This window comes from Thermobia domestica, chromosome 12 (genome assembly GCF_964235325.1).
Source record: "Thermobia domestica chromosome 12, izTheDome1.hap1.1, whole genome shotgun sequence".
Classification (NCBI taxonomy): Eukaryota; Metazoa; Arthropoda; class Insecta; order Zygentoma; family Lepismatidae; genus Thermobia; species Thermobia domestica.
The window spans coordinates 60823270-60840709 of record NC_137465.1 but is presented as its reverse complement, the minus strand read 5'-3'; the positions used below and the strand labels follow the sequence as shown (position 1 = coordinate 60840709).

General features: G+C 36.7%; 1 protein-coding gene across 1 annotated transcript in view; it reads right to left on the bottom strand.

Annotated features, from left to right (window-relative positions):
• Nucleotides 1-519: 519 nt before the first annotated feature.
• ND-B16.6 (NADH dehydrogenase (ubiquinone) B16.6 subunit) overlaps nucleotides 520-17440 on the bottom strand; it is a 31633-nt gene continuing 14712 nt past the window's right edge. Inside the window, exon 3 of the mRNA XM_081733742.1 lies at nucleotides 520-920. Within this exon, the coding sequence (XP_081589868.1) occupies nucleotides 713-920 (208 nt within the window). The 3' untranslated portion in view covers nucleotides 520-712. The remainder of the gene's footprint in view (nucleotides 921-17440) is intronic.

The following is a 17440-nucleotide window of genomic DNA, read 5'->3' as shown; positions in this document are numbered from 1 at the left end:
GTCATAGCTTGTTGCAGATAAACTTCAGTGTGTAAACTATTATTTTCTCAGCTAAAATTCCAAAATGCTCAACCTGTAATGTAATCCCTTGGCAAAACTTTTAGACAATAATAATAAACAGCAATAATGATTCAAAGCACCTAGAAAACGACTCTGCAAAAACTAATCATGTCGGCTTTGCCAGCTAGTAGGTTGTTGTGCATACCAAAAGGTTAAACAAAACTGTTTACCATGCGACTCATCTTCATTTTACAAGTCTAAACATAAACTAAGTTGCGTATTGCCCAAATATCTATAGCCAGACTAAATGTTGGAACGCTACCTGTTTTACTACATAAAGCAAGCTTTGTGAACTACCACGATGAATATGCACTACGAATATACATGTTGTGAAACACTACACCTGCTCTTACATGTCACAAAAGAGTAAGTCACTTGCATTTAGGTCCGACCAGGAAAATGGGTAGGATTACAAATTCTTTGCACAATCCTCATATATGATGCAAAGAAAACACACAATAACAATTCTCAACTTTTATTTGGAGTCTAGTAAACAGTAACAGGAAAAGAAATTATTTACACATAATAACACGCCTAATCTATGTTATATTAAATTACGCCATGTTACTCAGCTCAGAAAATATCCATTATTATTATCCTACAGTTTCACCATCTGAGCATACACACATTCAACTTCTCTACACGCAAAGGATTACGTCCAATGGACAATGTTGATCCTACGTGCAGCCTGGTTATAGGATGAGTGGGCATAATAGGAAAGAATATTGCTGTCAATTAAAGTATCTGGAGGCAGAGTCTTGTATAGTGGTTCTCCGTATAAGGTACCAACTTCCCATCCTTCTACATTAGCCATTAACTTCTCTTCCTCTTCTCTGTTTCTACGTAACTGCTTCAAGAATCTAAGAAAAAAAGCCAATAGATAATGAAATACAGCGCAACAACATAATAAAAAGTGGAACAATGAAATACAAGGCAATAATCCAAAACGATTTTCTTAACATGTTTTAAAATGTATATCACTTTCCTAATTTTTAGATTTTGTTTGTATTTGTTGTGCCTTTCTTATACTTAATGTTTACACACGAACATTTTTATGTATTGCGAGTCAATCTGATTTGTTACTGCCATATTCTACGATAGACATTTCGAACAAAACTTTTGGTATTATTTAAGTATATAACCAATTAAAGAGCATACAGGATTTCACAAAATAATGCACATATTATTTATAATACAAAACGCTTTAAATAATAATAAATAATGCATATATTATTTGTACGAATACAGAACATTTAAAATAATAATAATCTCAAGTGAAACAATGATCCAAAGCAGACCAACGTTTGTGAAAAAGAAATTCATTCTGAAATCGTTTGGAAGTTTCAAAATGCAGCCGACGTGCAAAGACGGCGTAAACAGCACTTCGACAAATATTCAAATCCCACAACCACTCGTATAGAGATATGTATTTCGAAGTATATAAAGCTATGCCCGATAGGAGTAATATTCTGGAGGGTACAAATATATCGATGCGTCCACGGAGGAAGAAACAATGGTCTAAATGTTCTGCTGTTCGCCGACAATGTCAAGCGTTTTGTGTAGCAGGTATATCAGAAGACAACTTTCATCGTATCCTGCAACACATAAAATGAAAAAATTAAATTCCAATATTGCAAACTCTGAAAGATTTTTAATCTCTCTTATTGATGTCATTTATTTGAACCTTCTACAGGTAGCTATTATTCCCAGCCTACGTGTTCTATTTGGGAATAATGTTCGGTTTTATCTACAACAGGATCGGTTTTATCTACCTATCGCGATGTTAGGACGTTAAAAGCTGCAACAATGAACAAGAGAACGTATCAGCCTAGCTCCTAATATGAATACAGAAATTTTCACACACACACATTGGTTACAACCAACCTTGAAAGATTACTTAATGCAGGACCGTAACCAGACTTCAAGCTTTAGTCGGACAGGCATAATTTCGTGTCGAGCTCTGAGTGTCTTCCTCGTAACAAGATTGAAAAATACACATTGATGCTTTAGGAGTGCAGAAAAAGTTCAAACACAAGAGTTTTAGTTATGATTTCTTTAGGAAGCATATCGGTAACACTTTTAAGACTATTGTATATTTAACTAGTATCTCTTAGGTCTCTTTCACGTCAGGTATTTTTCGATTGGTTTGACACAGCTTTCCACTCTTCTCTATCCTGAGGCAGACTTCTTATTTACATGTACCTTTTTCTTCCCTACATCTTATATTATTTGGTCCGTATTCGCGGACTACTTCTATATAATTTACCTTCTACCATTCCCTCCATAACTAATAGGATGATTCCCTCATATCTCAGAATGCGTCCATCATTTTATCTCGTCTTTTTCGAAATAGTTTTTGTGTACTCCTCTTTTCTCCTTCCATTTCCAATATTCTTTCCCTTCATACCTTATTCACCCACCAAATTTTCAACATCCTTTTATCGCACCACATTCCGAAGGCTTCCATGCTCGGTTTTCCCCTTTTAGAGTTTATCCCACACCCATATAATGCTATACATATCCTGTCATTATCCTTGAGTTTTACGTCGTTGTTCCCGGTTAGAAGCTTTTGATTTTCTTTGAATGTCTCATTCGCCTGAGCTAGACTTTGCACCTTGGTTACAGCTTAATCTACTTCTTAAATAACAGAGTTCCTGCACCTCTTTCACCAGGCGACCTCTTGTTGTTTCTTCTCTTGAGCATCTCATAGCTAACGTTTTGAACTTCTGATCCTGGTGAAAATGAATTTGCTGCTAAGCACTTGTTACATTCCATTTAGACGTGCCTCTACTTTTCTTCTCACTATCTGACAACAGCGCGAAATCATCCATAAATCTAAGCGCCCATATTTTCTGTCTATGAATAATTATTCCTGAGCCACGAATGTCCTTGATTCATTACACTATCGAAAGACAGTAGTGCGTGACAAACACCCATTTCTATACATATCGTTCGTTCGACGGGAAATTTCGGTACCACAGCACCTTCCACCGATAAAAATTGAATTACTGCACGTTGTGCTTGTTTCAAGGAATATATTCCACCATCACTAACAGTTATCACGCTCTTGTCTCGGTCATACACACACACACTGACTGGGCGAACTGAATACCAATTATTTCCTAATACTCACTGCCATCTTCTGTGAAAATTTGAAACTTCTACCTCTTAAATTAACGACGCTCAATTCTCAGTCCCACTTTCCGGTGAGTGAGCTTTATAGTTAGTAACTGCATTAGAAATGCGAATGTTAAAATCTATAAATAATTTTTGCTTCTGTTAATTGGACACTTTTCAATGGAACTGGTGGTGGCCAACAGTTTTCACTGTATTCCAAATACAGTTTTCACTGTAATTGGAAATATCTGCACGGAATAAATTACTACTATTTTGCTATAAGTTAAGTAGTCTCTTATTTGTGTAAACGCATCAAAAAAGTTTAAAATACTATTTAAAAATATTAATGGAGGGTCATTCCACGTCAGTTCATCCAGCGAAAAACTGAAATGTCACCTACCGACTCGGATTTTAACGATATTTGGTACGCTTGGTCTACAATCACTAAAACTAACTTGTGCGAAATTTCAGACCTCTCGCTTAACCCGTTCCCGTTATAGTCCATCAAAATTTGGACATGGTAGGCAAAAAATTCTATTCGCGACAGCCGGAAATGGTGCATCGAAGTTTAAACTTGCCCTAGTAACATGCTGATATGAATCCTTTGAGGGAATATAAATATCCATTCTGATGCAGAATTATCTGTAGATTTCAAATCTGTGGTTAGATTTGGCATAACATCAACCTAAAGAGCACTTTTGTACAAAAGAAACTAGTAAAAAGTATGCTTGAAAAACAGCCTCGGCTAGGAGCACAAAAATAGCTCTATTTCAAAAAGTACCAAATTCACGGAAATAATTCCTAGATATTCTGAAAGAGTATGAAATTTACTATAAAATGAAGTGAAAATCGTGTCGGGTATTTGACCATGTAATGTACTACATTCAAAAATGGCAAAATAAACACTTGTCTGACGATACACAACATTTGTTGTCTGATGATACAGAACACTTGTTGTCTGACACCAGTGATTCGGATTTAAGTACCAGTACAAATGAAGTAAAAGAAAAAGCAACACACCTGTTGTAACAGACCGATTACCGGTTTGTTTACATTGGATCCGTATTGTTATGTGTACCGGTTAAAGTCGAAGTTGGTTCCCGCATAATATTACTGTGCCCAGTTTTGTTACGTGTAAGTTTACACTAATTTAATGTTAATTCGTTTTATATTGTTAGTATAAGGAATGGCACAAAAGAATACATGTACTCAATCCTGATCCTGATATGAAGTACGCACGTAAACTCATCCGGAAAGTTAAATTAAAACTTTGAGTATTATTATTTCACTTCAAACCATGTAACCGTTTCTTCACAGTTTATATAATGTTTTGGAACAATTAATATAAATAAAACTGAATATTACTGAATTTTTTTAGCTTAAAAACTTACCGAATAATTTAAAATAGCTGTGTTATTAGATTTTATTCATTTGTGAGTCATCTAGACGTTCACTTGTTACACTATATTACTGCTGATATGGCGATCCCTTTAGCTATTGCCACAAGAGGGCGTTCGAATCGCTCTACGTGAAGCTGACAATTCAAACATGGCGACTTGACAGTGATAATAATTCTTCCGTCGCCATGACGAAAGCTAAACAATTGCTTGGAGGAAGTAACCTCCTCTTTATAATTTATCGCATAGGATTTTCGGTAAGTTAGATATTAAAAATAGATATAAAGATTCATGATTTTTACGGTTAGGTTCTTGTATTGATATGTATTTATGGTAAAATTATGCGAATTATAATCAAAGAGATAATAGTAGAAACCGCGTTTATAGAGGCCTGGCTACGAGTGTATGATGACGCAGTGAATTGATAGATTTCAGTGTGGAAGAACGATGGCTTGTTAGCTCCTCCAAAAAGTTAGAAATTCTGTAACTAAAAGTGTAATTCGGCCTGTAACCTAGTCAAAATCGTGATTTAGATTAACCTGAGATGTTATTTGGAAGAAATAGATACGGAGGAGTCTAACAAAAGTCAAAATTTAGTGAAACCTTTTTCGGCTACAAGCCATCGAATGTCGTCTCCGCCATTACTAGACATATGCAGTAATGGAGTGGGAGATGTAATTTGTCGAAGTTGATTGCGGCGGCATACCGGAAAGATATTCTACGTTCGTGGAGTGTGTAGCCGGTGTACCGAAGGAGTCATCTCTCGATTTTCAAATAAGCAAGTAGATGAAATCTACTTTGCAAAGTTGGAGTTTGATCACCCAGCTCAACCTAAGGACTATTCTGTGAAACCTGCGGATAACCGGGTAACATCTTTTCTTATTTTTCTATAAACAGTATAGCAGTTCAACAAATGGCATCTTTAAGAATCAGGATGGGTAACTAAGTTAAAGGGCGTTACGCGTCTCTAAACTTGTCAATCGTCATCATCCACTCATACTACAAGCATGTATAATTGAATTACTAAATCTTATGTGTGTCTCTACGTAAATTTGAAAATGTGTATGTTGATATTAGGGTAATACTTTACTTTGTACGCACCTTTCGATGGCAATGTACCTTGAAAATTTTGAATATTTAGGTTAAATAGGTTATGTTAAACACGTTACTGAATTATGTCTCGTGATGATGCCTTATTTTGTGAAATTTTTGCTGTAGGTTAGGTTAGGTGTAATTTGTAAATGTGTGATCCATAGTATTTATGTCGATTAGGTTAGGAAATTTAATTTTGTCCGTATTTCGGTTAGGTTAGAGGAATTAATTTTGTCCGTGATGTCAAATCGAATATGTGCCTTTTGTTTTTGTTGTGTGATATATTTTGTTTTGCCGGGGTGAATGTTACTTTGGACGCACTCATGATCACTTGACGGTTTATGTTAAAATGTTAAATGCTCAGTGACGAATGTCATTTGTAAGTGTTAATGATGATGAAATTTCTTTGAGAGATATACTATTTTGGTTGGGAAACCTTTACTATGAACGCACATACGAATATTCCGTGTCTGAGAATTTAAGTATTTCGTAATTCATTTCATTTGATTCAATATTGCTTCATGATGTATGTCAGTCGTAAACATTATGATGAAAATTTCTTTGAGAGTGCTGTAATATATTAGTCGTATTTGTCTTTTAGTCGTATTTGTAATACATGCATGTAGGTTAGATAGATAAAATTTCCATTTCTTATGTATAGAACCGTTAACAATTATGATTTGAGCGTGCTTTCCTATATTTTTTTGTCGTGTGTCCCTTTAATATTAATTTGTAATGTATTTTGCATCCGTGCTTGCCATATTTTGTCGTGTGCATATTAAATACGTGTAATGTCGGTAAAATTGTATTTCGAACGTGTCTATTATTCTTATTTTGTCGTGTGCCCTTTTATAGTATCTCTTAATACATTAGTGGTTTAAAGTCTTCTTTCGTATGTATGATCTCATTGCGTTGCACCATATATTTAGTTTTGTAGGTTAGGAAAATTTGAATATAACATGTCCTCCGATGTTAATATCGTATCTTGATGAGTGCGAGTAATAGATCTGTGCCGATGCGGGAGAACTTCGCTCTGGACATACCTCCGGAGTTCGACATTACTATTTATAAAATACTATTTCGTGCTATGTTTGTTTATTTTCCGTTAGGTAGATATTTACTTTGAACGTGCCATAGTTACAGTGCGTAATTAACTGTTCGTGCCTATATATATTTGCCTCATCGAAACCGATAACATTAAAATATGTCTCAACTTGCTTTGCTCTTATGCGTATCCATCCCTCTAAGTTTAATTAGTTGTAAACAAAGATAAAAAGTTAAAATGATAATAATTCTTTAAGAGGCGTTTCAGTAATTGGACCCTGTCGAGTATATGTAGAATTTTTTTTTTTTTTTCGTTCTCGCTAGACATTTGTAAATATATCACTTTCATTAATAGTAGTGCTTTCATATTAAATGTGTTATGCGAACAATGCATAGGTTAAAGTAAAGTAATGCATGATGCTACTCATTTTTTTTTATTATTAAAAATGGAGTTGTAGTAGCGATGATATTGCCTATGGCTGAATAATTTACATGTTGTTTGATGAACGACAGGAATATGATAAGTGATGAACGCCTAATTAGAAGGGATGGATCGTTAATTCTTTGAGTAATAATAGGTTCTATATGTACTAACGAAATATGTTTGAGAATCATGTTGAAGAATCTGGATATGTTAAAGCAATATAACAATGTCATTTCATAAAGATGTTAATGAAGTATCATAGAGATACCACGATCGAGGCAAATGTTTAATGACGAATTTTTTTTTTTTTTTTTTTTTTTTTTAATCTGTTACGATGTAAATTGTTAACAAATTGGCACGAATAAATAGTCATAAAAATTTAGCTCTATAATTTCAAATATAATCTATACAATTAGAATTTATGAAAATTTTAAATTTTTTTTTTTTTCTTAAAAGCACTAATTAAGCTGAACAAGAACAATGTTGACTCTTATTCTTGGTTGGCCACAAAACAAGAATCTGGAAACTTCTGATGATAAATAATAGCTTTATCGTTGTGTCTTTCTTTTCTTTTGCTAAAGCTAATGCAACCTGAACATTAAGTCTAATATGACCTTGATTTTTTTTAATACCCTGAAAACGATTTGTTATAATTGGCGATACCATCCAGGATCTTTGATTTAATTTCGAAATGTTATCATTCCTGGAAACACATGTTTGTTATACTGTATCGCCTAGTTCTATTAATGAAGCAGAAGATAGCAATAGCAAATAGACGTGAAAAACTTCAAATTCTCACCATTGCTCCAGAGTCATTGTCCTGCAAAAAAGTCTAATGTTTTTAATGTTAGTGAATACATCAATAGGCAGGCTATGCCAATACGTAGAAGCAAGGGTACATGCTCCGTACCAGAACACAGATTAGGAGAAAAGACTACCTGAAGAAACGGTTACGTTAGTTCAAAATTTCTATCAAGGTGACGACTTTAGTCGGATACTTTCAGAAAGAAGAAATTTTGTGAGTGTTAAAAGAAATCTCCACATGCAAAAACGACTAATATTGTGCAATCTAAGTGAGCTTTATGTTGCTTTCAAAGAAAAACATCCTGACATTAAAATTGGATTTTCCAAATTCTGCTTATGAAGGCCTAAATGGTGTGTTGTGACAGGTTCAACAGGTACAGTGTATGTGTGTGTATACTGCTCATCAAAATGTAGATTTATTGTTGCATGCCATTAGTTTAAAAAACGAAGATCTTAATAATTCAATTTCACCGATGGTGTGTGATAAAAGTAATAGAAATTGTATGTTAGGAGTGTGTGTGAAATGTCCCCAGGATAGCAGTAAAATAACAGAATTTCTCCACAACAAAATCGAGGAGTACCGGGATGACGAGCAAGTGAGCTTTGCAGAGCGGTTCAATATTGATCGTAGTCAGTTAGTAGAAAGAACACTACCAATCCCAGAATTCATTATCATGTTCAGAAGCTCCAAGGATTAATACCTCATTCTTTCATTGCTAAAAGGCAGACAACTTACCTAAAGGAACGTAAACAAAATCTCTCTCACGATGAAGCCATTATATTGATGGACTTTGCAGAGAATTATGGTTTTATATTGCAAAATGAGTTACAGATTTATCATTGGACTCATGTGCCATGTACCTTACACCTTGTTGTACTTTATTTTATTCAAACTAAACGTTTCACTGAGAAATCTGTTTTATCGGATGTCTTACATCATGACGTGCCTTGTGTGTATAAAGTCCAATCTCATTCTTAACATGTCATTCTTAAAGAATAAATGTCCACATATTAAAAAAGTTGAATATGTAACAGATGGTTGTGCTGCACAGTATAAAAACTTGTCTTGTTAAATCGGTGCAATCATCTCCAAAACTTTGGCTTATCTGCTTGTTCATCTTTCTTTGCCATCAGCCACAGCAAGTCACCTTGCGATGGCATCAGTGACAGTATGAAACACTGTGTTACAAAGGCAAGTCTGCACAGGTCATTTCAAAACCAGATAACAAATCAGAAACAAATGTATGACTTTTGCAATCATCATTTTTCAAAAATTACATTGTTTTTAACTACCTGAAACTGAGATTAACAATGTAAGAAAGGTGTTAGCAAATTGTTTCCCGATTGCTCAGACTGTAGCAGAAATAAGAGCTTTTCATAAGTTTGTACCACTGCCAAATAGTTATAACAGAATGATGATTGAGTGCAGATGAAACAGCAGATTTAGAGCTTAACTTTGCACCAGTATATGATCAGTTGGAAAAGTTGGCTTGCCAGGACATTACAGTTAATTGCTTTGTAGCATGTATCTATGATAATAAGTGGTATATCGGACTAGTAGTAGAAGATGCTGACAATGCGGTTATAAATATAAAATTCATAAATCCAGCTGGGCCTGCAGCATCCTTTTATTGGCCTAGCAAAGCTGACACATGTTGGGTCCCAGTACAGCACATTTTATGTTATTGAGACTCCATCTACTCGTACTGGTAGGCAGTACCAACTGAGTAATAAATGTAAGTTATTAATTGAACAGAAATGGAAAACTGTTGCCAAAAAATGAAATGTATACACTGAGAAAAAAAATGTAGGTGGCGTTACTTAAAACGGGTACGTTACATGCGTAATTCCTGTAGTTTTTGGGCTTAACATACAGCAAACTTATAACTGAAAACGCATGTTTTATAATACTTTCCGTATAAGTGTTCCATCTATACTTATTTTTCGTATGAAACAATATAGACGGTCAGGATCTCACAACATAAATATATGAATGTGATATACGGAAAACTGTTAGATGTGATACATCCTGCTACGGCATGATGTAACATTTAAGAACAGGGTGTATGTAGCATATGGATAACGTATGGTCCATACTGATTTCTCTCGTAGTAAGCAAGAGAATTCCGTATATTTGTACAATATATCGCTGTCCGGAGAACAGATTTTTCTCAGTGTAAGCCTATATAAGTGTGTTTTCAGTGCTGGAAAATATTACAATTACCTGTACATTGTGGAAAACTGCATTTTTATTTCTTGTTTAGCTCTAAGCCAAATGCCCAAAACGATTTTCACTTCATTTATAGGAAATTTCATATTCTTTCAGAATATCTAGGAACTACTTCCGTGAATTTGGTACTTTTTGAAATATACCCATATTTGTACTTCTACCTAAAGCTTGTTTTTCAAGCATACTTTTTACTATTTTTTTTTTTTTTTAAATACAAAAGTGCACTTTAGATTGATACTATGTCAAATTTGACCACAGATTGAAATCTACAGACAATTCTGCATCAGAATGGATAGGTCTATTGCCTCAAAGGATTCATATTAGCATGTTACTACGGCTAGTTTAAACCTCGATGCACCATTTCCGGCTGTCGCGAGTAGAATTTTTTGCCTACCATGTCCACATTTTGATGGGCCACAACATGAAAACGGGCTGAGCGATAGGTCTGAAATTTTGCACAAGTTAGTTTTGGTGGTTGTAGACCAAGTGTACCACATATTACCAAAATCCGAGTTGGTGGGTGACATGGCCTGGATGAACTGACGCGGAATGACCCTGCAGGGTGTCTACTAAAATTCCAAAATGAAATTTCGTGACTTTTTCGTGGCCTTTTCCTTGCCACATCATAAAATTTCCTAATATTTTTAAAAGCGAATTTGAGTGCGAATTAGGTCGAATTTTCATCCATGCGATAGAAACGTACTTTGCTTGCGATTTGGTAGCGTCTAAAGCCGACGATCGACATTTTTGGTAGTGAACTTCGACGTTTTATAGAACAAAAAGTTTCAATTTGTACAGTTAAAAAGAATTGTGACCCAAAAGCTAAATTTCGTGACGTTTTCGTGACTTCCATGACCGTTTTCTAATTTCGTGACTTTCGTGACCGATAGACATTCTGCCCTGGAATGAAACTGTAATTTGACTTACATTTGCACATTATTTCAGCAAATAAAGCACATCAAAGTTGACTCGCATTGATCTGAAAGTATGAGTTTCCGTAACCAAATGCTTTATACAAAAGGACATCTTTCAAAGGAAATTACTTCACAACAATACTACTTTCTATCTATGAAGTGGTTATAGCCAGCGCCCTTCAGCACATTAAATGCTATGGGAGTTACTGTATATTTAACTCATCCATATATGTAGATTTTTTCTTCTTTTTAAAAGGCGTGGCACTCAATGTGTTAACGAAGTACAAAGATATCAACAGAACAGTATTCACTGCTGTAACTAATCTTGGTATCTTCTGGGTTCTACCAAAGCATTTCTGAGGACTAATTCGTTATAACTTTTATCTCTCAGTGTAGTGAAATATGTGTCACCAAAATCATGAAGAGCTTGGTAAGTATCTCGAAATGCACATTACACGCTCCGAAATAAGCACTTCTTTCGCTGGCAATGTACAGGACATAAACTGATACCAGGTGATACTGAAATGGTATTGATCTCCACTGGACATTACCTCCAAAAGAAGGTTTCTGAGCACTGGAGGATTAACGTGCATAACACGTCTCCTTGTTTTACTGCATCCTCTTATTGTTGGCAAATAAAGATTGAGCTGATTAGAAGAATGCAGATCAATAGTTATTCCAAACAAAGAGAGGCATCGTAATTAGGAATATATTTCGCATATATTCATATGTGGATCAATTGATTTGAAATCACCCAGACACTGTTCCCGACATTTTTTCCTGATTTTTTATCATGAGTTCCCTACAGGTAGATAGTCACAAAACACTGTTTGAAAAAAAAAATATATGTCAAAGTTTCTTTTCTGGCAGCCATTTTTAAAACGACGGTTGGGCAAATTTTAATAAAAAAGGATGGTTTCCGGAAACTTTAATTGCCAAGCTATTTTAAAGATATCAGAATAATTCAAAAACCAGTGTGTTCAGCATGAAATGAACTTCAGGTATACATCATTTTAATTTTTCTATCATGCAAGAGAGTCAGTCACACTCTTCACTGTAAACACTCGGAAAAAATGTATCAATCGTTAATTTTGAAGACCATTAGTCTTATGAAGGAGAAGAGACTCACTACTATGTTATTTCTGTGTTGAATTCTTATATAACTACCTTCAGTATAAGTTTTAGTCCTGAGAATCTACTCCTATTTCTTCTAGAGCTTTTCCAAAATGACCGAAAGCTTTTAAACGTCAATTTCCTCAGGTCAATATTTAAAAAGGAACTGAATGAAAACAACTAAAAATTTTACAGAATGCTGTTTATATAAATAGGAATATCTCATAAAAAAGTTATGACTGCGAGTTAACTACATTTAGAGTATTAGAGCAGTGAATTTCTGTAAAAACGCTACCCTTCTACACGCTCGAGCAGTGCCAAAGTAGCAAACTAGGACTTAAAATTATACATCTAACGACGCTTATACCGGCTTGTAGCGGGTTCCTTAAAGGCTCGATAGATGGCGGTACGGTGGTTATCGCGTGAACGGGCAAAGGAAGAGGGACAGTTGAGAGTCAGCGTTGTCCAAATGTACAGTAGTGTGTTTTCAGTTGAAAAACAAACAAGCTGGTTCGCGGAAAAAGGAGGCCAATAAAGTGGAGCTGCGTGCCGTTATACGTTTCTTGCAGGGTTTGAAAAAAAATCTGAGCCCATATGGATTTTTCGGGTTTAATTGTTTTTTTAAAGAAATATTTCAATGTCTTTGGGGTAAAAGTGTTAAAATGTGATTTATATTTCAAGATTGGGACAACTTGCAGCAATTTTTTATTCACGGCTGTTTTGAAAAAAAAAAAAAAATGGCCGTCATTTTGAAATTTTACATTGGATCGCCGAGAAAATTTATGCAGCAAATTTAGAATGTCTCGTGCTTCTACCCTCAGAATTTTAACTTGAAAGATCAAAAACTCCACCCTGCAGCGTGGATATAAGCCATTTTGAAATTTTACGTTAGTATGCCGCCAAAATCTATACAGGAAATTTAGAAAATGAAATGAAATGATCTTTGAGTTTTACGTCCCACGTGTATGTCGGCTAGGCTAAAGGAGATGGTGATGATGACACAGAATGAAATGGTGGAATGAAGAAAGTGGGAGGAAACGGGACAATCCTGAGGAAACCCACGCACACGGTGTTTGTCCACCACAAAATTCACTTGACGCGAGCTGGGATCGAACCAGGAACCCCATACACCAGAGATGAACGCACTACCACTGAGCCACCGCAGCCCTTACAGAAAATTTAGAGTGTCTCGTGCTTGTACAGTCCGCAGCAAAAAACTTGCAACATAAACATTTAAGTTTATTCTGAAACGACGAAGACTTTTGGTCCGAAATAAGTGTACAAGGGAGGATGCCGAAGTTTCTCCTGGCGTGATTCGTGCCACTTAGACGTTACGTTGATTCCCTGCGCTGTTAAGCGTAGTTTCAAAATAAATTTTCATGTTCATGTTGCAGGTTCTTTTGCTGCGGACTGTACCCTGAAAATTTCAACAAGACCAGATAGTTCACATTTTATAAAGTAAATGTTTCAAAATGTCTTAAATGAAATTTAATATCTTCCAGCGTAAAATAAATGGTTTTTTGCTGAAGTATTTACTTCCGATGCTTTGTGCGTTCAATTGCGAGAATTTCCCGAGCACTTCTTCCACGACGGTTTTTTCCTTGAAAATGCAGCTTTCTTTACTGTATACCGAAACTTCCATTAGTACGGAAGTTTGAATTCAGCTCTTGAAATAGTAAGCGTTACGTAGTGTTCGGAACTCCGAGCATTAAGCCTCTTAAATTTGACAAGAATTTTTACACTATTGGTTGTTGGAAAACCAAATTTTACTGAAGAATACTTGTGTTACCATCAAAAGAAAGAAATAATTCTAATAATTTTACTGATGTATTTACATATTTACTGGTAGTACCGGCACCTGTGACCTTAAACCCGTAAAACGTATGAGGAATAACGTTCCACGGCGTCGCCGAGTACACTATTCACGTAAAGTATTTCCTAAAATATAAAACTGCATATTTCACTTCAAATAGGCTATAAGCATAATCCATACATTAATTTGTTCTATAATTATCTCAACCTAAGGTACGATTTTTATATTCATTCAGTGTATTCAGAACTTTATAAAGGTCTTATGTTGAATTTTGTTCTATACTTTAACGTGAAAGCATCTAATTCGTTCAAGGGAAGTCCAAAATCTTATAAAAATCGCTTTCAATATAATCACCTTAGTCGTACCAATAATATATTAACAAAAGCTCAAAAACCCAGGTGGGTCCAACCCGAAAAAAACAGACGGGTTTTCCCGGGCTGGGCCCACTTGGGCAAACTCTGGTTTCTTACCGCCGAAGGTGTCGGTGCATGGGCAATGCACAGACGAATGGTGGGTATTTACGGACAGCATGCATTGTCACTGCCAGCAGTCATCAAATGGCCCAAGCAGTTTCAAGAGGGTCGAAAGACGCTTAAAGACGACGTTCGTCTGGGGCAACCCGTAGTGGCAACGCCACAAATTAATGTGCGAGTGGACGAGATCATCCGCCAGAACCGGAGAACTGCGGTGGAGGAAGTGGCGACGAAAGTGGGCATCAGTGACGGATTGGCCCACTCCATAATCACAAGCATGCTTCATTTTCGCAAGGTTTGTGCCCAATGGGTGCCCTACAGCCTTCGATGCTCAAAAAACGGAAAGAATGGAAATGTGCCAGTCGCAACTGGACAGATTCAAAGTTAAAGGTAAGGCATTCCTGGAGAAAATAATTACAGGGGACGAAACATGGTGTCATCACTACGACCTGGAAAGCAAACGTCAAAGTTCGTAGTGGCGTCACCCCACCTCTCTCCCTCCAAAGAAATCCAAATCGATTCGAACCTCAGCGGGAAAGGTCATGGCCTCCGTGTTCTTCGATATTCGAGGACTATTGCACACGGACAGTGAACGCCGCCCGGTACGGAGAGACGTTGCACAATCTCCGCAAGTCCAAGTCCAAAAGCCCAGGGAAACTGTCGGTAGGTGTGCTTTTGGTTTATGACAATGCCCGGCCGTATACAGCCAACGTAACGCAAGGGACTTTGACGTTTAAGTGGGAGCTTCTCCGTCACCCGCCCTACAGCCTCGACCTCTTCCCTTTCGATTTTTACTTGTTTGGGGCACTGAAACAAAGCTCTACGTGGACACAGTTTCCATTCGGACGATGAGATCATACAGGAGGTGACGTCGTGGCTTCACCGGCAGCCCAAAACCTTTTACCAGAAAGGCATCCAGCGGTTCTGTTACAGTGGACCAAGTGCGTCACCGCCAAAGGTGAAAAATTTCCCATACTTGTGCAGGGTGACTACGAATTAAATAAATGCTCCTTAAACTTTGAAATCGAAGATTATTAAGGTATTTGTTTATATAAATTGATCCAAAACATCCCTCACAAAAGTGAATTCTATCTAAACAACTCAATGTATGCTTATTGTACGTAACATTGACTGACGTAATTTGTTACGTATTATTTTAAAAAGTAGAATTCTATACTTTACTTGTCTTATGTTTGTCTAATATTTAGTGATGGCACTTCAAGAGTGGATAATATGATACTTTACACTTTTGAATACACCTTTGAAACAATAGAGAACCATGCGATAAAAAGTGACAATTTCAACTAATTAACCAGTAACTGAGATAGGATGGAAAGTAAACACTGTAATGTTATCTGGCTCATGTACACAAGTAGTACAAGTAGTATGATGATATGGAATTATTAGAAACTAGTTACTGTACAATCTTACATGCTTGGAATTATGTAGAGGTAGGATGTTCTGACCATTTTTTTCCGGAACTAAAACCACAATAAATAAAATAAATCAGAGGACATACAGATAGTTCTCAAAATAATGGGAAAACCCAAAATCTTAGTATTTACCAGATTAATACCTCGTGGGACCACCACAAGCCTACAGAACAGTTCTAATTTTTCATAAAATGCAAACATATAAAAGGAATATTGTATCATAGTACAGGGGACAGAGGGCACCGTAGCCTAGTGGTTAGAGCGTTGGATTCTAGTCCGCGTGGTCCCGGGAGTCACGTGAATAAAAGACGTGACGGCTACTAGGTCTAGAAAGCTCCCGATACGCCAGTTAGTGATAGGGCGACGCGGCGCACTGACCACGCGTTAGTCGCTAGGCTGGACGTAGTTCCACCAATTGCTAACAGATGGCGTGGAGCGGCTCAGGCCCACAACTTGGGCCGTCACGCCAAGTAGTTTTTATTATGCAGTAGGACATCAACAAGGAAGCAGGAGGACACCTGCTCCGGAGTCTAAGCTCTAGAACTGGTCACAGATTTCAATAATGTTATGGTCTGGAGACGTGGTGGGCCAGAAGAGATGTTGATATAAAATCACGCTTCAACAGTTCCAGCAAGGTGAAACTGTGCATCGGCAATTCGAAAATTGCGTCATAAGCGAAAACATCTGGACTATAGGATACACGTGGTCATCACCTAAAGTGTTTAGCATCACAAACGCGATGCCGTGTGTTACGATAGGGAGGAGACAGTTAGCAGCATAAGCTTCTTTGGGAGTCCACCGTACATAAATACGGTCTGTTGGAAACAAGATAGACAGAGGGCACATCGGACATATGAAGCGTCTCCACACATCTATGGTCCACTTTGCATGTTTTCGATACCATTTTATTCACGGTGGTGATCAGCTGTTTGGAAATCGCAATGCAGAAGGACGATCAGGTTATGCAACTCGCGTCTGACTGTGATTGTCGAAATAGACCGTTCCAGATAATGATACAGTTCCACCGTCACTTCTGAAGCATTCGCTCTAAGCTTCTTAGTGACAATTCTCTTCAATGCTCGCTAATCCCTGTTATTAAGGCTTGCTTTTCTTCCGTACACTATCCCTTTTTGCTGATATTGTTTTGCATGAGTTATGTAGACCATCATTCATTCTGAACATTGTTCCTCGCGACACACCTAACACACTAGGTACCTTATATATACTTGCGACACCTAACCGCGCACCGACAAACAACTTATCATCTTTGAACTAAGAGGTCACTATTTTGTATTACCACCATCTGCTCGCTTCTACATATGCATTTAATTTTATTTGATTATTTTTTCGGGGAGGGGGGAGGTGGCGTCCCCTTCAGCATCGAAGCTACATGACACGTGAACATACAGCTTAACGTGGGATCCGAAACAGGGTCTCCCACGAGAAAACATATATCTTCGGTTTATCCCTCCAAGCGTACTATAGACAATATCTAACACAGCACTAACAATTGCTAGAAGTTCAAT